This window comes from Xiphophorus maculatus, chromosome 6 (genome assembly GCF_002775205.1).
Source record: "Xiphophorus maculatus strain JP 163 A chromosome 6, X_maculatus-5.0-male, whole genome shotgun sequence".
Lineage (NCBI taxonomy): Eukaryota > Metazoa > Chordata > Actinopteri > Cyprinodontiformes > Poeciliidae > Xiphophorus > Xiphophorus maculatus.
In genome coordinates this window covers 11,192,844-11,214,833 of record NC_036448.1, presented here as the reverse complement: position 1 = coordinate 11,214,833, position 21,990 = coordinate 11,192,844, and the positions used below count along the sequence as shown (strand labels likewise).

Genomic DNA, 21,990 nt, shown 5'->3' with positions numbered 1-21,990 from the left:
CATTTATGATTTTATAACCATAACTTATTAGTTACTCTTATTATGATCTTAATGTGAGTTATTACAGATGTTTTTCTGAAAAGAAACCAAGAATAATTCATGATTCTAATTATTTGATACCAAAGTTACAGTTACTTGTTTTTCTTGGAATTGTTCCCACAAATGTACATGTAAATATTATTACAAGTAAACCAATATTAATATAAGTATTTTACTTTGAATCTTATCAAATTACCAAAATGTTTAGATTTCATTCTTTAAACTTTCATGCTTTAAAATAAGGAATAGTCTCAGCTATTTTTATAAATCTGCAGGCTGGAACTTACTTCCTCTTTTTCCAGGAAACCTGCTTTTCCTGTTTAATGACTCTCTCTGACTGACTATGATTTCTTATGATTAGATAGAAAAAAGTAGAATTAAAGCAAAGTTTGTATGAGACAAAAACAACACACACAACCAGATTTATTTTATTGACACTTAAGTCTACTGTTGGGCCTTGATGTCACTTGAGTGATTCATTTTAAAGATAACTTTATTTATTATTACTGTTAAACTAAAATCTCCAGCATGGGGAAGTGGGATGAGCTCGGATTTTCTTGACAATATATTGCAGCTTTAATTTAACTGTAAAGTATGGAGTATTGCTTCAGCTTCGTAATAATGGACTATTATTGTTTGTTGACCTGGCAAATAAAATCCAAATTAATTGCGTAACTCAATGTAGAAATGTTCAAGAGGAGTGAACACTTTTGTGACACATTTTCACAGGAAGCTTTTTGAGGATCACTTCATTTTACTGCTAAGAGCAATCAGATGCCATGCTTGGCAATCTAAAGCTGCATTTACCTATTTATAATCGGATTTTCCCTCATATCCCTCTCAACATCAGTCTGTGGAGAGATTACACATAGGTGTGAAAAAGGAGGGCGTCCATCACTGACATTTACCAAAAAGTCTGATTAAAGGTTGGGCTCCGCTGAATGTGACAAGCGTGGACTTCTTTGGTCACTCACTTTGAAGGTTAGACGGTTTGTTAATGCTCAGCCTCAATGGAGGCCAGAGAGGAGAAATAGATGAGATGGAAAGAATGGAGAAGGGAAGGGGGGGGGATAAAAAGAGCTCCGATCTCTAAGAGGTGACATGATGAAAGCATCAGGTGTTAGGTGAAAAAGCTCTTTGGAGAGGAAGTAACGGACCAGAGGGGACCTGTAACCACAACACCTGTAACCAAATGTTTATCCACCTTGCGCTCCGACTAGATTACCCGCATTTCAGGAATGACACACGGTTAAACACGCGCATGCTTATGTACACACACTAAAAACATTAGTATTGATTCATGTGATTGCTTATCAGGCTGAGTGCTCTATTCACTATTGACTCGAAGGGATGTAATCAGCAGAGACTGTTGAGGGTGCTGTGGAACACACACCCCTACACACACAGCACTTAGGGCACGCAAACGGGAACCCATCAACATGTTTTTAATCAGACAGGGATTACAGGCTTGTTCACCCCCCACCCCCCCAAAAAACCAAAAAAAAAAAAAAAATCAACCTGTGAAACATTTTGTGTTATGAACACATGTGATGACACAAACACAGACTCACACTCATCTAATCAGATTTCACAGGCTGGGGAGGTGTTAACTAGGTTTTACGGACAGGTCGATGCCGTACCATCAATTTCAGGCCTTTCTCCTCCTCCTTCTTCTCCTCCCCTCTGTCTCTATCTTCCGTCCGATGAGAGGTTTGGACGCTCAGGAGGAAGATGCGGTGATGGCTGCTTTCTATTAAAGCACATCTGTCGAAATGTGTGCGCTCACAGGTGGGAGCGTGTGCCTTGTTTGTGACTTGAGTATAAAGATCAAAGCCGAATCGCGAGAGAGCCGACGAGTGCGTGCGCGTGAGTGTGTGCGCTTAGAGAAATTTGGTCAGGATGGACAGAAGGAAGAGAAAGGAAGAGACACAAGTGGAGAATAAACATATTAGAAAGCTGCTAGGATTGACGGATTGCAGCCGAGGGGGAAGGAGAGGTACATCTGAAGCATAATGGTGCCGCTGGAGAGCCACATTTTCAGATGATGTGAAAGATAGAGAGAAGGAGGTGGAGGCCTGGAGGAAATTGATGGAGGAAAGCGAAGAGCCAGGGGAAAGAAAGCGGAGGTGCAAGGAGCAGAAGATGAAAAGGCAGATTGCAAGTGTGTTTGAAACAGGGAGAGAAAAGGGTAAGAGGAGATGATGGGTGGGCGATTGCGCTGTTAGGTGCAATAGGGCTGTCATCCTTGAAGCTGGTAGGAATTGGGGGTGGAGGGGAAAATATCTAAAACTAATCTCCTCTTGTGTCGTCTATTCCTCCCCGTTTTTTATCACTTCCCTCTTATCTGTCATTCAAATTCTCTCCACCCTCTCTGACATGCTTCCCCTTCTTCTCTTATTCCGACTCTCCAGCTTTCATTTCCTGTTTTGTTCTTGGAATTTGCATTTGGATGAATCTATCGACAATCACATGTACTCGCTGTGACCGGCTCAATATGAACAATGATTGGGCTGAAATTGACATTGAGAGGCAGCCAGGTTTTAATTGATTTTTCTACTAGGCGTTCGAAAGACCCCCGTCTCTTCCAAAATGCCAGCTGTTTCAATAATCATTAAACTGAATAAAAGTGCTGAGGGTTTTTTCTTTGTTCTTCTGGAGCAATAATTATGTATTTGATGGATACAGTTTATTACAAGAAATTCAAAATGCATTCAAATGTGAATTCATTCCAATAATGTTTCAAAGAAGGGACAAAGATTACACTGGAAGTGATATATTTCAAATGTGTATTTCTCAGAATTTTAATTATTAGAAAATCTAACTAATACAGATCAAAATTAAAGTTTGTTTGGAAAAGTAAATGTCATGAACAAAGACAAATTTAAAAGGTTTTTTTTTAGCAAAGAAATGTTAGGGTATGACATGTTATACACAACCATGTAGAAGACCTCTACCTCCACAGTTGTCCAAACACCATTGGCAAGGAATATACGTGTTCTAAAGGTGCAGTGTCCAAGCATTTTAATGGAAAGTTAAGTAGAAAAAACAAGTGGAGTAAATGTTAAATAGTAAAATAGTGCCACAACACTCACTCCTTACCTGTGCTAAGGAGAAAAAGGTGTTTTACTGTTGCTCAGTGGTCCCAAATCCTTTTTTAGATTAAAGTAAATTTCCATTTTATTTGAAATGTTAGCCCTAAGGTCTGAAGGAAAAGTGGAAAAGAATCCCAACAAATCCATGATGTTTGAGGAACAGTGTGAGAAATCTCAGGGACACCATATCCAATGCAGACACATTGAAGACTGTCATTAAAGCAATCTGGGTTTCCTCAGCATTGACAAAAGCTGATCAGCTCCATGCCACACCGCATTGATGCAGTGATTTGTGCAGGAGTCCTTATCAAGTAAAAAATCTTCATAGTGTGGGTATGGACATGCTTTCAGTGAGCCGACACTTCTGTATTAAATGTCTTTTTTTATTGATCTTTCATTAGCTGCAAAACAAAATACTCAAAATTTACACCAAAAATATGTCACTCTTTTTGGAAAAAAAATTAGTTTAACTTTTCGAATTGTTACTGTCATTTCCTGTCCCATGTTCACCTTCAAACACTTTCACCATCGCTGCAGCGATGGTGCTGCAGCCTTCGCCGGCAGCGTACTGAACAACTCTGCCACATAAACAAGCTGATTTGCAGGCGATTCTGTTCTCTCCTGTTCTCATTTAATAAAGTGCTGTTATGCTATTGTTACAGCGGGAGGGAAAACATGAAAAAACACCCAAAGCTACTCAGACGCAGCACGCTGCTGACAAATCACACCAGTTATTGCTGTGTGCATGCCATTATTGCTCAGCTCGGCGAGTCTGCGTTTGCAAGCATGTGTGGCTTGCGTGTGAAGTTTTCTTTTTGTCCTCCTGAGGTTGGCTTGGCAGGCTGGCAGGTGCAAACGATGGGGAGTGACTAGGAAACTGGCACTGCCATGGATTTAGCAGATGGCCTTTCACTCAAGAAGCATTCTCCCCCTTTGGTCTTCACTTTCTCCCACTCCTTGTTGAACATCTTACAGCTTCTGCCTCTGAGTGTCTTTGTCTGTGTGTCTCAGCGTGTACAGGTTTGGGGCGTAGTTTTGTTTGGAATCTAATGATCCTACGGCCGATCAGACATCTCCTTTTCTGATTTGCTGCGGGCTTCGGTTACGCGCCAGATTCCTGTGTGTTTTTCTGTCTGTATCTTTTTAATGTGGGAGTTTTGGAGAAAAGTCAGCATAAATTTGTTCCGCCTTGACCGACGCACATTTTTTAAATTTTTTATCTACTTTGTTCCCTAAATTCTTTAGCTGAGGGATAGCTTTTGATTGAGCTGCAGATTATTCGGCAGGGTCAAGAACTGAAAAACACTGCAAAAGAAAAATTGCCCAAAATCTGATTCATGTTATTAGTTTTTTCAGACAAACTGATTTACAGTTGTGGTCAAAGGTTTACATACACTTGTAAAAAACATAATGTCATGGCTGTCTTGAGTTTCCAATAAGTTCTACAACTCTTATTTTTCTGTGATAGAGTGATCGGAACACATACCTGTTTGTCACAAAAAACAGTCATAAAGTTTGGTTCTTTCATAAATTTATTATGGGTCTGCTGAAAATGTCACCAAATCTGCTGGGTCAAAAATATACATACATACGTATTTGGTTGCATGTCCCTTGGCCATTTTCACGGCAACTTTTGGTAGCCATCCACAAGCTCCTGGCAAGCTTCAGGTCGAATGTTTGACCACTCTTCTTGACAGAATTGGTGCAGTTCAGCTAAATGTGATGGTTTTCTTGCATGAACCTGTTTCTTTAGCACTGTCCACATGTTCTCAATGGGGTTTAGGTCAGGACTTTGGGAAGGCCATTCTAAAACCTTAATTCTAGCCCGGTTTAGCCATTCCTTTACCACTTTTGATGTGTGTTTTGGGTCATTGTCCTGTTGGAACACCCAACTGCGCCCAAGACCCAACCTTCGGGCTGATGGTTTTAAGTTTTCCTGCAGAATTTGGAGGTAATCCTCCTTCTTCATTATCCCATTTACTTTCTGCAAAGAACCAGTTCCACTGGCAGCAAAACAGCCCCAGAACATAATACTACCACCACCATGCTTGACAGTAGGCATGGTGTTCCTGGGATTAAAGGCCTCACCTTTTCTCCTCCAAACATATTGCTGGGTGTTGTGGCCAAACAGCTCAATTTTTGTTTCGTCTGACCACAGAACTTTCCTCCAGAAGGTTTTATCTTTGTCCATGTGATCAGCAGCAAACTTCAGCCGAGTCTTAACGTGCCTTTTCTGTAGCAAGGGCTTCTTTCTTGCACGGCAGCCTCTCAGTCCATGGCGATGTAAAACACGCTTGACTGTGGAGACTGACACCTGTGTTCCATCAGCTTCCAAATCCTTGCAGACCTGCTTTTTGGTGATTCTTGGTTGACTCTTGACCATCCTGACCAATCTCCTCTCGGCAGCATGTGATAGCTTGCGTTTTCTTCCTGATCGTGGCAGTGACACAACTGTTCCATGCACTTTATACTTGTGAATAATTGTCTGCACAGTTGCTCTTGGGACCTGTAGCTGCTTTGAAATGCCTCCAAGTGACTTCCCTGACTTGTTCAAGTCAATAATTCGCTTTTTCAGATCCACACTGAGTTCCTTTGACTTTCCCATTGTAGCTTTTGTGGCTGAGTCTAATCACTGGGTCAAATGAGCCCTATTTAAATGGGCTCATGAGAAGTCAACAGCTGTAGTCAATCAGAATCACTTACAAGAAGTGAAGAGGTGATGACATGAAGCTAATTTGATTGACACAACTCTCTACCTCACCAAAATTGACAATTTATGTTGCTGTATGTATATTTTTGACCCAGCAGATTTGGTGACATTTTCAGCAGACCCATAATAAATTTATGAAAGAACCAAACTTTATGACTGTTTTTTGTGACAAACAGGTATGTGTTCCGATCAGTCTATCACAGAAAAATAAGAGTTGTAGAACTTATTGGAAACTCAAGACAGCCATGACATTATGTTTTTTACAAGTGTATGTAAACTTTTGACCACAACTGTACATGTTGTACTATTTTTAAAAGAATAACATCCTTGAACTTTTCCAAAGGTTTCGTTTAATAACAAACTGCAAAAGTATTTCATTGGGATTTTATGTGATACATCTAAACAGTGTAACACAAAATTGTGAAGTAGAAGCAAAAGCACAGAGGATTTTTCTTGCAAATAAAAATTTTGACATTTAATTCAAACAACACATCCAGAAGTTGCAGGACTGGAGAAATGCAATTTGAGACCAGCGTTCTAGCCACCTAGGGCTCTGGGGTTAGGTTGGGGGGAACCCTGCTTTCAGCAGGCAGTAGAGTCTTGCATACCCCAGCCACAGTCCCAGTTATAAAGCACTTTAGACAAACACTTCTGAATCTTTTCTAATTCTTCACATTGCCACAATTACACAAGCAAACACTGTGGGACGGAGGGAGGGGGTTGGAGGGGCTTGTCGTGGTCCTCTTTTGCTCGTGCCCCAAGAGGTGTGGGGACGACCTGGGGGCCTCTGACGGCAGCATTGGAGTGTCTGGGGTCTGTTGTAGGACGCTGCTTGTGTAAAGTAATCATTTCTGCCATACACTCTGACCACCCACCCACACACACAGATCCACATGCACTGACACGCATATAATCCAAGTGGCTGAAGGTCAGACAAACACAGGTTACTGTTTCATCAATGTAGCCTGCCCACTTTGATGCAGGATGCAGTCTTGGTTCAGTAAAGTAAATTATGCAATTAGAATACCGTCTTCATGTCTTTGTAGAACAAGTCTACAAAGACACGTAGGCAACATGTAGGCAACCATCTTCTCTATATGGTATGCCTGAAATGCCAAAGAGAGGATGCATAAAAAAAAGCTTCAGTGGAGAGTCTAAACATGACATCTGACTTCAGAGGTTTTCCCCTGCTGTACTACATAAAAATACATCAAAGTTGTGGTTGCAGGCCACTGTATCTATTATATAAAAACTTATTGAGACGTCCTTTCATTGGAGAACATGAAAACGGCTGAGGGAAAAACATACAAAGCAAAGTAAGTCATTCAAAGGCTGATTATAATAATGTCAGGCTTCTCAGTCTCTCTAATAGAGAGTGTCAACTGCTCTAGTTTCTCTACACATTAACAAGTCTTGTTCACGAACTTGTATGTTTGAGTGTCTAAGCTCTTTTACCTCAGCAGCAGCAGCTGCCATACAGCCCAGGGTTATTATTAAAAACTTCATGACACAAACAAGGAAAGGCAGACTGAAAAAGGGGAAGCTTGCTAATGAAAACATGCCTTTAAGAAGAGAGAGAGAGACATAGAGAGAGAGATATTCATTAGGAGGTGAAGGTAAAAATTTACCAATATATTTTGTTCCCTCTAGGTGGTGTTTGCTTGATAATAGCACTAATAATGACTTGGCAGCTAAAAAGATCCCATGTTTACAAATTCAGAAACAAAACAGGCCAGTGTTTAGAGTTGTGTGTGTGTGTGCACATTTACTTAATGATGGCAAGGTGCGTGTAATGTCATTAGCCAGATTTTGTGTGTGCTTGCTTGAACGATGGTGTTTTCAATTAATGCGGCTAAGCTGCAGGGTGTAGCTAAATACAGCTTTGTCTGCAGAATGCCTTGAAAGTAGCTAAGGAACAGCGCAATAATAGCAGGTGCAGAACTTTTTCTCCACACATGCTCTATGCAAATGAGCAGCTGCTGCAGAAAAATGGATCAAATGTCCGGCAAACGTCACGGAAAAAATGACAGTAATTTGTCTGCTTCTTGTAAACGCATTCAGAGACACACCAACGAGCGCAGATGGACTTGTTACTTGACCTAATCAAGATGCGTGGGTGTAGTAGCTTTAGAATCATTAGGTAAATTAGTTTCACACTGACTCCCATGCACAGATCAAACATAAAGATACACTTCAATTAATGATACAGATCGCATGCTCCTCCTTGCTTCCTTCTGTCTTCTGCCATTTGACCTTTCAACCAGGTTGTTAAAACTTCTACTACGCTACACCAATTACCGCAACGTAGCTCCTTTCCCTGGCCCCAGTCCTCTTCCTCCTTTCTTAGCTCTACCACTCTCTTTAATGAGCGGTTTCCAAATGAAATGTTTCCAAACAGGGTGTTAATGAAACATGGACAGATTTATTAGTCATAAGTCTCCAGCTAATCATTTCCCCTTCCTGATAATTAGGCTGAGCTGAGTAAATCTTTTTACACTGTGGTCAGAGAGTGCTGAACCGGAGCCAGGATGGAGCTGGAGAAGGCCGGGAAAAGAAAGCTCACTCACTTCTGATCGGCTCACTTGCATCACCCTGACTTTTTGTCACTTTTCCATTTTAATTTTCTTATGTGTAATTCTCCTCGGCTTCCACGTTCTGCCTTTTAGCACCCGAGCAGCAAACGTGCTTAGTTTTTTCAGGTGATGAAGGAGGCTTAATTTTTCCGTGGAATAATGAGAATGTATTAAAGCCATTGATTTCATTCCTTGTAATTATTTTTGATTCAATGGCTTGATATTAAATGGAATAACCATTTTCATGAGTAATGATGAGAGCAGATACCCCCAGCAGGGCGCAGGCTTGTTTGTGTGAGAAAGAGCGAGGCGAGAGCGATGGAGAAAGTAGGGTAGATGTGTCAGTTTATTGTGTCGTACTGGAGGGGTGACTAATGATTAACTGATTTAATTTTTTTTTTCAGTTATTTTGATTAGCAGGAAGAAAATAACGTAGACAGACAGGAAATGAAAGAGGGGGGCAGATTTTTAGAGGTGGGAAGAAAAGAGGGGAGGAAAGGAGAAAGGCAGAAAGAGGGCAGAAGGCAGAAAGAGGACAACAAAGGAGTTCTGATTTTAATAATCACAGGATTTGCCAGCCAACACAAGTCAGAGCCGGGGCGTGTTGTGTCTATCAGGTTAGACAAGAGACAAGTTGAGAGGGAAGCAAAATCAGCCTCAGAGCCCGAGGTCAACTGATGTTGAAATGAAAAATACAAGCAAAAGAGAAAAACAGCCAGCTATCTCTTGTGCTTCTTTAGCCATGCAGACTGAAGAATGAAATATATTAAACATTTTTTAAAATCAAATTCAATTTTGTATTTTAAATTGGCAGCAGGTTTCTGTTCTCTTTAGTAAAAATATTTAATACAAATACCATAGAGTTCCTGCCAAAGGTATTCAGATACAATATACTATTTCATACTACAACCACAAACCTCAGTGTGTTTTATTGTGGTTTTAAAGAACCAACAGAAACTCTATTCTCAATTAGTTTTAGGTTGGGACTTTAACTACGCCATTCCAGCACACAAATATGCTCAAGCAGTCTATTGTAGCTCTGGCAAAGCAGATTCACTTGCCCTGTTTTTTTTTGTTTTGTTTTGTTTTTCCCAAATAGCTTGCCACCATCAGTGTTTGAATGTATGTATGAATGTGTGAAAAACTGAATGTAGTGCGAAGCGCATCTGGGTCCTCTGGACTTGATAAAGCGCTATGTAAGTACAGAGCATGATAGGGTGGTGAGTTCTGGGGAATTTGCAGTGTTAGCTTTCCGTCACACAAAAAGGCAGAAGGTTAATGTATGCAGATCTGATGAAACAATAATGCCAAATGACAGATTAGATGTGTTTCTACTGAAATAGCATCATGCACAGATTGAATGATCACTAGCTGCCTTGTCAAGATGACTGGTTGTACAAAGTTTTATTGATACGTGCACCACACTTTTCACTTTTTATGCATAAGCTGTCTATCATTTTCATTCACTTCACCTCAAACTCTATACTGTCTTAATTTTCACATATGCAAGAGCTAACAATATTGCTGGACCTTCATGGAGCTATCACTTGACTCTATCACTTGACAACGGAAACGGAAGTTCATTATCTACCCCGTGTTCACAAGGTTGACCTCACTGGGTCGAGATTTCTTCCCAGTGTCAAGTTAACTGAATAATCTCAATTGTGCTGTTGAGTAAATCTGGTGCTCGTCTTATGATGGACTGGCAAACTGCCCGGCATGTTTTCATGATTTCTGGGTAGTGCTCACTGGGACGAGATCCAGCAGCTTCCTGTTATCTTAAGCTGGAGTAAGTGGGAAAGAACATGGACTGAGAGGTGCAGTTTTATGAGGTGGAGTTAATGAAGGTGTAATTTTAAATGCTTGTTCAGTGGCTTGTTTCATCCTCCACAGTTTCTTGCAACAGTGACTGTAAAGGCACTGTACCTTCAATGCTCTAGAAATGTAATAGTGTCCTTCAGTTTTTGTCCCTAAACATTGAAATATTTTTACTTGAAAGCCACCCAGAAAGTAGAGCAGACGTGTAAAGAGAAAGGAAAAGGCTATGTCTTTTTTGTAATTTTACAAACTCAAATAAAAAATGTATGGTGTTCATTTGTATTCATCCCTTTTACTCTCATACCCCTAAATAAAATCCACCGCAACAACTTGCCATCAGACATCACCTGTTTATATGAAAGCCCAAGAGGTTTGTCAGGAAATATTAGAGAATAAACAGCATAATGAAAATCAAGGATCATGGATAAAGTTATGAAACAGTATCAAAAGCTTTAAACATAAAGCAACAGAGTAACTGACAATTTGTAGTATTGAATGTTTATTAAATATCAGAACGAGGAGACTTACAAAAATACCAGGAGGGGAAACGAGCACAGAGCAGTCATGGGGAAGAAATAAGGTAGGCAACAGTAGGATCCAACAGAGAACGACTGAGAGAGAGGGGCTTAGTACAGGCAAACCTGTTTACTGGATGAGAAACAGATGACTAATTGGAACTGGTTGCAGGTGTGAACTAAGAGCAGGGAGCAAACAGGCAGGCTGAGGGTCGTTCTCTGCTAATAAACTTTAATGGAAGCTGAGGAGAAAGTATACATGGAATGGAAAGGGCTTCACACTAATATACTCAAAAGTACACCAAGAATACAAGAAACAAAACTAAGTATGAATGAACAAACTACTGAGGCAAGAGCTTAGCTGAAATAAATCAACAAGGAAATATTCAAAGTACAGACAGACAAAAATCAAAGCAAATCATGACAAGGATGGTACAACTGCAAAGCAAACAAGACCTGGGGTGACTAAAGTGTGGCCTGGGAGTCATTTCTGCGAAATTGATAATGAATGTTCTTTTATTCTTTCCCTCCAGTCTAACTGAGCTTAACAAAAATAGCAAATAGCTGCAACAAAAGATTGTATCAGGAAACTCAATTTAAGTGCTCCCACTTTACAGTCAATCATTCAGTACCCCAAGTTGGTGCATCACATGAACACATAATAAAATTTAGAGAGGCTTGTTGTTATATTGAGACAAAATGTTAAACAGTTTCAAGAACATAAATAGCTTTTAAAAAAACATAGTAGATGCAGGAAAAGTGTTTCTTAGAGAGCCGATTCTTTACCATACTTTTTCTTCCTTCATTTATTCTCTCTTTTCGCTTTCCCTTTCCATGTCTGAGTTATGTACTGATTATGTTGTACTTGCCCTCTGTCCTTGTTAATACTCGATTTACACAGCTCGTATTTGACTTCTACATCCTTCTTTGTCTCACCCGTCCCTATTATTAAGATTTAACATCCCTGGTTTGTTTCTCTTCCTATTGTGCTATATTCCCTCTCGCACATTTCCCCCCTTCTTCCTTTAAACTTGCAGCTCTTGTTGTCGCAGCACAAACACCGCCTTGCCTCACTTTCTGCCTGCATCTCTTATGGTACCCTTGGAGTTTCTATTCCTATAGCTGCCTCTCCACCTCTCCTTGCTCCTCCCTCCATCTGATTGCTTGTTAGTTGGTATGCAGCCTCGAACCCCCATTGCGCGTTCCTTGCCTGTCATCACTCTCTTCCTCCATCTCCCTCTCTCTCCTCATCCCTTTTCCCAGCCACTCATGTCCACTCTTTATAACAAATAGGAGGAAAAACAGTCGCACAGCTGCAAAAGGGCAGCAGATACAGCCTCTTTAAAGAGGATAAACAAATTGCAGCAAACATAAAAGGAGAATAGACTTGTTTTTGGGTGAGGGAATACTTTGCTTAAAGGGGAAACTTAAGAGAGATAAAGAGCAGTGAGACAGGATGGAAAAGAAAAGGAAAATGGAGGAGGGGCAACAGTAACGATAATATATGGATGGGGGCTTGCTAGTGGAATGACAAATGGGTCTCAAGTGACAGAGTATTATATTAAAAAGTAAATTGATATGCAAATGTGCAGTGTGTGGCTTTTGGAGGACAGGGATAGCCTGTTGTCCTCGCTGAAGTAGAACAGAGGCAGAGAGAAAGGTGAGAGCTGGGGTTCTGATAGCGATACAGCACTCCATTAATGTGTGTGTTTTTCTCATTGGTGCAAGAGTGTGTACTTTATATCAGGGTTGGATGTATAGCAAGTGTGGTGGGGGTGGGAGTTGTGAGTGTACTTGCAATGCAAAGCATGCTAAGTTTAGTGAAGCTGGGTGATGACTAAGTGGACAATAATTTTTCCCCCTATTGTTGGTGGTGTTCATACCACACAACAGGAGAAAGATGGGTAGAAATAGAGGAAATTCAAGACTGTATGTATGCCGACACTGAAATAACTTTTCTGAATGGTGGTTTTGGTCTGTTTTGGAAACAGTTGTGGATTCCTTCACCAATCAATACCCACAATTAACAATTAGCTGTGAGTATTACAACAAATGCTTAATGTTTATTAAGATTTCTATTAAGAAAAAGTTAAAATTCTCAAGACAAAATGAATCTTCAACGTGTAATGCTTTATGACCAGTTATATGGTCAAAGCTTGAATGGTAAGCATAGCTAAATATTTAGCAGCTCAAAGGGTAACGTTAGCAGCAGTGAAAAAAACACACAATGACACACAATCAGTACAACTCTTTCACATGATTTTACCAATTTCGTTTTATATTTAATTCTGTGGAAGAGGTTCAGTGAAGTTTGATCATGTTGTTATAGCCTAAAGTTCAAACTGGTAGTTGATAATGTTTGAGTCCTTCTCTAATCTAACTAACTGCTCGTTCTGTTTTCTACATTTCATAAACATACTGAACCTGTTTCTGACAAAACAGGACTGTGTAATTGAAATAAAAATGTTACTTCAGGCACATTTCAATCAGTGACGTGCGGTTAGGTGAAGCAAGTGAGGCACAGCCTCACCTGTCATAATGGAACATATAATGATAAAATAATTTATATTGCTATTGTCACCCCGTGGTTTATACTGCAAAATTTTTATTTTTTATTTAGCTTAACCAATTTTGATAATTTTTCTTCAAAATCGCTGTGTTTTCGCATTTTCCCATTGAAATGCTCGGAAGCGCAGCAGGTGAGGCAGCAGCGAGCCGAGCCTCACCTGGGATTGATCAACCTCTCGCTAACTGCACTGGCTGCCATTCATGGGAGCATGCTCCTCCTGTCTGTACGCCTCCAATAAAATGGCTAGAAAACATTTAATATATGAACTGATTTTCTATAATTTAGCTTATGTATATAATGTAGTGTTTTTTGTCACCAACTGTGTGTGTAACGTGTTTCGTGTGCTGATGAGCGATCATAAACGGCAGAGAACAGATTCAAGGGGAGGCAGGCAGTTCTCTTGCCTCATGGCAGGGGGCGCTCATGATCCCAGACATTGTGACTCCACAGAGTAAGAGACAGTAACAGAGAGCTAGCCACGGAGCTAGCCATACAGTCAAGTGCAGCGATATATTTAAAGTTTTCTCCTCTTACCACAGCAATCACTTATTAATAATCGCAAAATAGACATTAAGCCTAAAACCATACCACTGCAACAGACTGAATGTCCTGCTCTTTGTGTGGGAAATATTTCAGTGTTTTGTAGGGGCGTTGTTGTCAGTTGCTATGGCAACAAGTCTGTGTGTAGCCTGGCCAATGCACAGAGCGAGAAAGACGTGGTTTTGAGTTGTACTTCAACGGTTTTTCCTAGCACGAAATTAATAATACCTACATTTCCAAGTTTGATTGAGTTAACGTAATTATTCTACCGCGACAGCGCGACTGTGCATGGAATGTAAAAGAATTGTCTTCTTGCCCTCCAGTGTTGTCTGCATGCACGAAATTTCCTAATGTAAACAATAACAAGCAGGTGGTCTACATTTGTATGTCTGATTATGATTAAGTCAGTGCCTCACCAGCTTTGCACCTCACCGCATGTCACTAATTTCAATAGCTGGGTAAAATCTGCTTTAATAACCATCATGAGGCTGTATGTATACTGTAAGACGACACTGAATTAAAGACTCGTATGCCAAAGTCAAAAACATCAACGTAAGTTAACAAAGTGATTTTTAACTAGCTTAAGGAACTAAATAAGCTAAATACATCTAATAAGGCTAATAATTAAACTTATTGGACTGATTTTTAGTAAGTCACAAAACTCTTAAATGTAAATTGGAATGGGCTTAAGAGAGTAGGACACGGTTTTAATTTTGATGTTCTGAAACTTGCTGAAACCTTGTGCACAAGTAAGGAATAGAAATAGGAAAATAAGTACTTATATTGGCAGAAAATGATCGCCATATTGTCCTCCTGAGTCCAATTCTAGTGTGTTTAACAGATGAACCAAAGGTCAGTTAAAAGTATTAAATAGCTATTTGGAACGTATACACCCAGACGCAGCTGTCGAGGGAAACAAAAAAGCATGTCCGTGTCAGATTTTGCGCCATGTTTAAGACTGCTGCGTTAATGAGTCATGACACTTCTAACTGGAGAGGAGGAATGAGCTGCTCTCTAATTACTATGGAAATGTGTTCATTTCCCATCAGACACACATATACATATGCAGCCATGCACTCAGTGAGTCACGCACACACATTAACACACCCAGCAGTGGCGGAGGTAGAGGTGGGGGCTGTTTCCGACAGGTTTTGCAGAACATGTGCATGCATACGAGTGTGTGTGTGTCTTTGTGTATGACTTTGCCTCCCTTGGGGGTTCTCACAATCGGAGCAGAGGTGTCACCCATGTCCCCATTCCCCATATGTTTTAACACACATGGCCCAGAGCACTGAGTATATGAGAGTGGACGTCAAGGGGGTAATGATAGTCCCTTAGTGTTCGGCTAGCTTGATCTCAGCTGATAACCAGGTGGGACCAAATGAGCCCTTCTTAAGAACATTATCCCCCCCGCCTCTTTATCCTCAGACACCAACCAGCAGTCTCCACCATTATGCACATGTGCCTGCGTGCGTGTGTGGATGTGTGTATTCCCAATGCAGCTTATTGATGTTAGGGCTACAGCAGGCCTTCAGCTGTGTAAAGTAAACAGAAGAACTAAACATTAAATGAGTGAGTGCTGCTGAGCATACTAAGATCCCGGATTTTCCCTGTTTCTGCTCCACTATCTCATTCTCAGTCAGAGCAGGCTCCTCTGTCTCCTCCGTTTTCTTCTGTCCATCTTCATCCCATTTCTCCGCTCCTTTTCCCTATCAAATATTTGTTCTCTGTCTCGTTCAGTCTCAGTTTTCGCTTCTGTCGTTTTCTCTGCTGATTTCTTAAATCACATACTGTGTGTGCCATAGATTCCCAGTTACCCCTGGTCGTGAGCCCAATTCACTTTATCTTCTTGAAGGACAGGTATACTGACTAGATGCTTTTCTCCCTGTACCAGGAGACCTGCAACTTTAAACCATCTGTCTGCTGATACGTAAAACAAAATGACCTTTAAGAAATAAAGAATAAACCACCAAGTAAGCACTAATGGCAAACAAGCATCTTTCACGTCTACTCAGTTTATTTAAATAGTAACAATTCACAATACACTTCATCACAAAATAAGTCAATTCAATCCAATCATGCAGACAGATTCAAAGTCCAGTAAATACTTTTCAAATGCATTCTACTTATCAAACAATACTAAGTTTCGCTTATCCTTCACATTAGTTAAAGAGTTTTCTATCCAAGGAAAATCAACAGATTTCATTGAATCACTGACTTGCAGCATTAACTCCGCCTGGATCATATAGCGATAGACAATTGTTTGTCTTGTGTTGTTGACTTGAGTGCAATTTGAGTCCAAACTTGAGTCATTATCCTTCTAATCTTGTTGCTCTTTTGTCATATTGTTAGCTTAAACAGTTTTCTGTTCCCTAAATAAAAAGAAGACAAGCAGCAGTAAACTAGTGCATGTTTTACATTCATGCTTTCTTCAGAATTAAAGCAGATCCCTAAATCTTTTTATTATTTTGCTAGCTGATTATGCCTCTTAGCAGTGTTTGACAGAGAAGCTGCAAAAAAGCCTAGAAAAAACACAACACACATCCTGGCAATGGATCCCCACTGCGAGGTCTGCAGAACAGTCTAAGTTAAACACATCCTCACAGATGCACTGCAGGATTTAGTTGATCAATTTGTCAGTATTTCTGTATTGATCTTTTGATTGACCCATGCCCAAAGGCGTGCACAAGTGTGCTGAAGCAGGTGTGTAACACACATTAGTGGGTGTATCTGATGATCGTGGTTAGACTGGTAAAACAAAAGATGTTTTTTTCAATACACAAATTTGTGGCACAAACATTCCTTCTTTTTAACCAAACATCACAAGTGCTAGGTCAGGGAAAGTTTTAACCAATAATTCAAGGAATGTATTACTTTATTTTTGTATTTTAAATCATTAAAAGTCATAAAAAGTCCCTTTTTTCATTTTTAACCAAAACAGCTAAAAACAAATAGCTTGAAGCCTTTTCTGCACTAATTCACACTGAAAGTGTCACGTAGGAAAAGAAAACCAGCAAAAATTTTAATCTTCATCCAGAATCCGTCAGTCAGCTTGCACTTTAATCATTACTTTACCATCCTTTGTAAAAATGTTTTTATTAGCTTTTAACTCATTAAAGAGTATTCTTTGATTTAGCTGCAATATGACCTCAACTGAAACCCAACTCAAATTGGCATCGATCATAAATTACTTTCCTGTCTTGAAGTCTTATTTCAGTTTTAAAACCTGAATAGAACAAGGACGTATGTACAACATGAAAATACTGATGTATGAAAAATATTTGTAGATTCTTGTTGGAAGCTTTATTCGTTAGTCTTTTGATCTATAGTTTGGGAAAATTATACATAAAACATGATGTAGTATTGCATCATCTGCAAACATTTAAGTGGATTTTCAATCTTATCAAACTGCTTTTGGCTGGAGAACTGTCATTACTTTCTAGGTTGAAAATGCAACCATGCATTTCTGTTTCAGACACTGTGGATACATAAAGGCAAAGCAGGACCCCGATGAAGAAAAGATGCAATTCCAACATGGGCGAGGTAAAGACACAAATGCGTTCACACTCTCATGAATAAATGAAGGATTTGTTCCTTGATGACATTCATCTTAAAACCAGACTTTACACCCACTTGAGATGAATCAGTTCCGTGCTGCATGTGGAGCTGGAAGTATCTGACCGAGGGAGGAAAAGCTTAATGTGAAAACGCTGGGTAACACAACTTGACTCTGTTTGTTTATTTGCGTACAAGAGCACTACTTTCTTTGCTTGTCTTGTAGCTGATCATCATTGAGTTACAGAACGAGGCCCGGATCTCTGAGTGCGCAGACTTTGCAGCTCAATCAAAGTCATTGTTTTTCACAGAATCTTATATAAATGTCTTCTGGCAGAGTGCTGCTCCATATGGGCTCCTATTAAAATTATGACTCATTTTAGCACCATAGCTGATGAATTGTCTAATTGTGTTATTATGTGTTACATCATATGGAGAACATTCACAATAAAGCTCCAGTTTCAACAAAATGGGATGACCTTGTTTGAAAAACACAGAATTCATGATTTGCAGTAGCAAAAAGCTTTTCCCTACGTGTGTAACATCAATCAGAAGTTTTATAAACCATGCTTTGGATGATTTTTATCTGGGAAGTAAGTAATGTCTATGTTTTTCTCTCGTTTTCCTCCAATGCAGTGAAGCTTCCAGGCAGCAGAACGTACATTCATCCTCACACCTACGAAGACCCAAACCAAGCTGTCCGAGACTTTGCCAAAGAGATAGATGCTTCCAACATTCGCATAGAAAGAGTCATTGGAGCTGGTGAGTTGGAACGGAAGAATTACTCAGAAATCTGTTCAACATTACAATCAATATGTACATGCTTTTTTACTTTGAGAGCACATACAGTCCCTTTCAGAACTGTCCACTGCCCAGACCTAAATTCAACTGAGAATTTGCTGTAGGACTTTAGAGTTGCTGTATACAGACACTTTCTATCCAGTCTGACTGAATTTGAGCTGCTTTGCAAAGAAAAATAGTCAAAGATTTCACCCTTTACATGCGTAAAACAAGTTGGGGCAAACCCTAATAGATTTTGATATCTTTCACTGTTATTGCAGTATTGTATTAGGGGGGCTGAATACCAGTTCACCTAGCAGTTTAAGCATTGTGTCTTGTGAAGTATTTTTAAAACCATGGGCTATTTTACCTCTACAATTAGGCTTTACTATGTGTAATTTTTTATTTTTTTTTTTGCCTGAAATGTCAATAAACAAATATTAGACAACCACAAACTAAAATGTTCTTTCATACGCAATAATTTAAGAACTTTGTGCATATGTATAATATTAAACAATTCATTTGAGATTTGATCTTTCTTTTGTGTGTTTGTGCAGGAGAGTTTGGGGAGGTGTGCAGCGGTCGCCTGCGTGTTCAGGGGAAGAGGGAGATCTACGTGGCCATCAAGAGCCTGAAGGCCGGATACTCTGACAAACAGAGGAGGGACTTTCTTTCTGAGGCATCCATCATGGGACAGTTCGACCATCCGAACATCATCAGACTGGAGGGTGTCGTCACAAAATGTGAGTGGACACGTTAAAAAAAAAAATCCCTTTGTCTTCAATATGCTTTCCTTTTTAATCAGATTTTGGTCGGATCATGCAAAGCTCTTAATTAATTCTTCTCCATATGAGCGGGTGTGGAAGTCTGTCTGTCACATACCTGTTTGAAACACAGCAGATGTGGCATTGATGTGAATAGGAGCTGACCCTGGATCAGATAAAAGCCCCATTACCATGGCAACACAGCGGTGACGCATGGCATGGCAGCGTGCACGTGATGTAACTGTCCACCACTCAAATGGCCACTTGTTTACTTCACATGATTGTGTTTGAGCAATTAGAGTGAGCGTGTGTGTTGCTGATGCAGGTGAGACAGACGCAGGCCTGGTTCAACAAGATAGCTGATTTGTTATCGCTGCTCTCTCCAGCCATCCTGCTTTCATGCCGCTATCTCGTACTCCTGCTTTCTCTCCCAGTCAGTGTCCATCTAATCGTCTCATTCAGTCTCTCATTTTCTCTCTGTGTCTCTTTCCGTCTAATTTTTCCGTTCTCACTTTATCGTTCTGTTTCTTCTGCAATTTCAAATCTAGACATGCTAACATATGAATGTCTTTGTCCTGTTTTGCATAATACTCAATATTGGCTCTACATCTCGCCCAGTTACAAGAAAACACTAAAAATATGGATTTATAAATTGGTATTCCTGCCAACTGAAATCAGAAACAGCAAAAATTAAAGTTTCGTGTGATTCTCAGCAAGAAAAAGCAGCAAGTAATGAGAGATCTGAAATTATAGCCGTCATTTTGTGGCCCCCATTACACCCACCCCACATGATAGTCTTTGCAAAAAGCAAGCATGGGAGTTAAAATGAGAAATGTATTGGGTAGTAAATCTAAAAAGACAGCACCACTTTGTGTTCAGGCTTGGAATGCAACGAAGAACATTTCCTGAAGTACAACTTTAAAGGACCAGAGTTTAAAAAATCCTGCTATATAATTTTATTTTTCTTCCTCACTTCAAACCACAGAGTCATTCTTTCCATTCCAAGGTCTTTGAACACACAGCTACAATTACTACTTATTTTTTTATGACAAATGCTTCTGGAGAGCGTTGTAAAAAAGTCAAAGAAAGTTTCCACATTTTGACTGACATCACTAGCTAATGCTAATTTTAGCCATACACGTGTTCCAATGATGAAACATGCAGCACCCTCCACACTTTCCTGTACCAACCGACAACGGCCTATAATGCAAAACCAGACAATATTTTAATCTGATTTTTCCATCATTAAATAATATGTTAACAATAAAAAAAAAAACATGTTATATTATTATTACATTTGTGTAATATTTGTGTAATATTTAAAAATAAAACATTAAAATAACTTCCAAAAGAAATTCCATTTTGCTAATAAACCTGGGTGTATTTAATCGCATAAGGTCATATAAGATTGCTGAAGGAATTAACTTTGCTGCTGAATGTGAATAACATTTAACTTTAAATAACTTTATTTTTGAAGAAGGATTGTTTTGTAACTACAGTACAACAAGTGCACTATGAAAAGTCTGTCAACAAATGTACCTATCTGCCTCCAGTGATTAAACAAGGTATTAAGGGGTGTTATACATCTTTACTTTATTATGATGCAATTCTCCTTTAAAACATCCCCAAACTACGCAGAAATAAGTACCACTTGTGTGAGCACATTCGGTCTCTTTAGATTAATGATCTAAAGTACAGTACATTCTCTGTATCCCTGTGCTCTTCCTGTTACTCAGTATGCACCGCTCCATCACTCTTCTGATCTGACATCTTGTTATGCAGATGTTTGCGAGAGGATCTAGACGCAAACAAAGAAAGCGGGATGGAGAGAGGCGGTACAAAGAAGCAGGATTTTTGAACATGCAGGCAGACAAACGAAGCTCCGCTTTTGCCCCCCGTCACCCAACCCCGCTGCCACACACGCTCAGATCTTCAGTCCTTCACGCAGAAGTGCTCTACAGCACCCGGGCCAAACAACAAAAGAGCAAACGGATATATGCCTGCATCGACCATGAATATTTATATTCGGGGAAAGTTAATTGGCTGTGTTTTTAGCCTCATGAATATTCAGCAGCATGTGTATTATGAATGACACCATACTGAGCTTCTTATTAATTCCTTCCTATTGTTTCACTCCCTTTCTTCCTCTTCGTGGAGATATTAGAGAGGCACGCAACACGTAGACATGTAATTATGGCAAAGTCGCTTGAATAACTCACAAGTCTAATTTGAAACACCAAAATAAATCCAATAATTACTGCGAAGTGCTTGAAGATTTTTGACAGCAATGACATGGTTGACAGCAGAAACAGCTAAATAACTGAAAAATGACTTGACAAGCAATTTATTTCAGCATAATAAAGTTCTCTGTAGTGTTCTCTGAATGCGATTATTTTTGTTTGTGCGTCTCCGTTGCTTCTCCATACGTAATGAGTGCTTGTCTCCTCTCCACATGCGTCTCTTTGTGTCCCTTCTCACCTGCCTTCACGGCACATTGACGAGCTGATAAAGCCCTGCAGAAACAAATCTCACTAGCAGTGCAGTAATTTCACAGGTCACAGCTCAGGGTGTGCATGTGCGAGCAAAAGGGGGTGAGAGTTGAGATGGGTCAATAATTCCTTCAGGCCCCCTTTTCTCTGGCCCCAGCTGGTCCTCTCACACTGCCCTCACTCTAATCAGACAGGCCGACCTGATTGCTCTGGACTCAGGTGTGCTGGATTGGTTTGTGTAGGTGTGAGTAGAAGTAGACGCCGTAGTAGTATTGGTTTAAGTTGGACTGGGAGTAATTGCTTTTCTGCTGTGGTGGGAGTAGGAGCTACGTTGAAGCTAGTTCAGCAAAAGCTGTAAAACAAAAAAACGCTGAAGTAGCCCTGATATGATATCAGGCAGGAGGAGCTAGTAGACTTTTGATCTCACTAGCAGAGATTAAAGTTAAGTAAAAAGAAAAAAAACTAAAAAGCTTTGTTGTTAATACAATAAAACTGTAAGTAGGGCTTAGTCTGATATGATTATTATGAAGCATCATACCTCGTAAG

General features: G+C 39.9%; 1 protein-coding gene across 3 annotated transcripts in view; it reads left to right on the top strand.

The window, feature by feature from the left end:
• LOC102217912 (ephrin type-A receptor 3-like) overlaps positions 1-21,990 on the top strand; it is a 105,685-nt gene that overhangs the window by 65,615 nt on the left and 18,080 nt on the right. For all 3 annotated transcript variants that reach the window (XM_005797084.2, XM_014476008.2, XM_023335509.1), the window contains exons 11-13: positions 17,332-17,399; positions 18,048-18,173; positions 18,749-18,934. In XM_005797084.2, the coding sequence (XP_005797141.1) occupies positions 17,332-17,399; positions 18,048-18,173; positions 18,749-18,934 (380 nt within the window). The remainder of the gene's footprint in view (positions 1-17,331; positions 17,400-18,047; positions 18,174-18,748; positions 18,935-21,990) is intronic.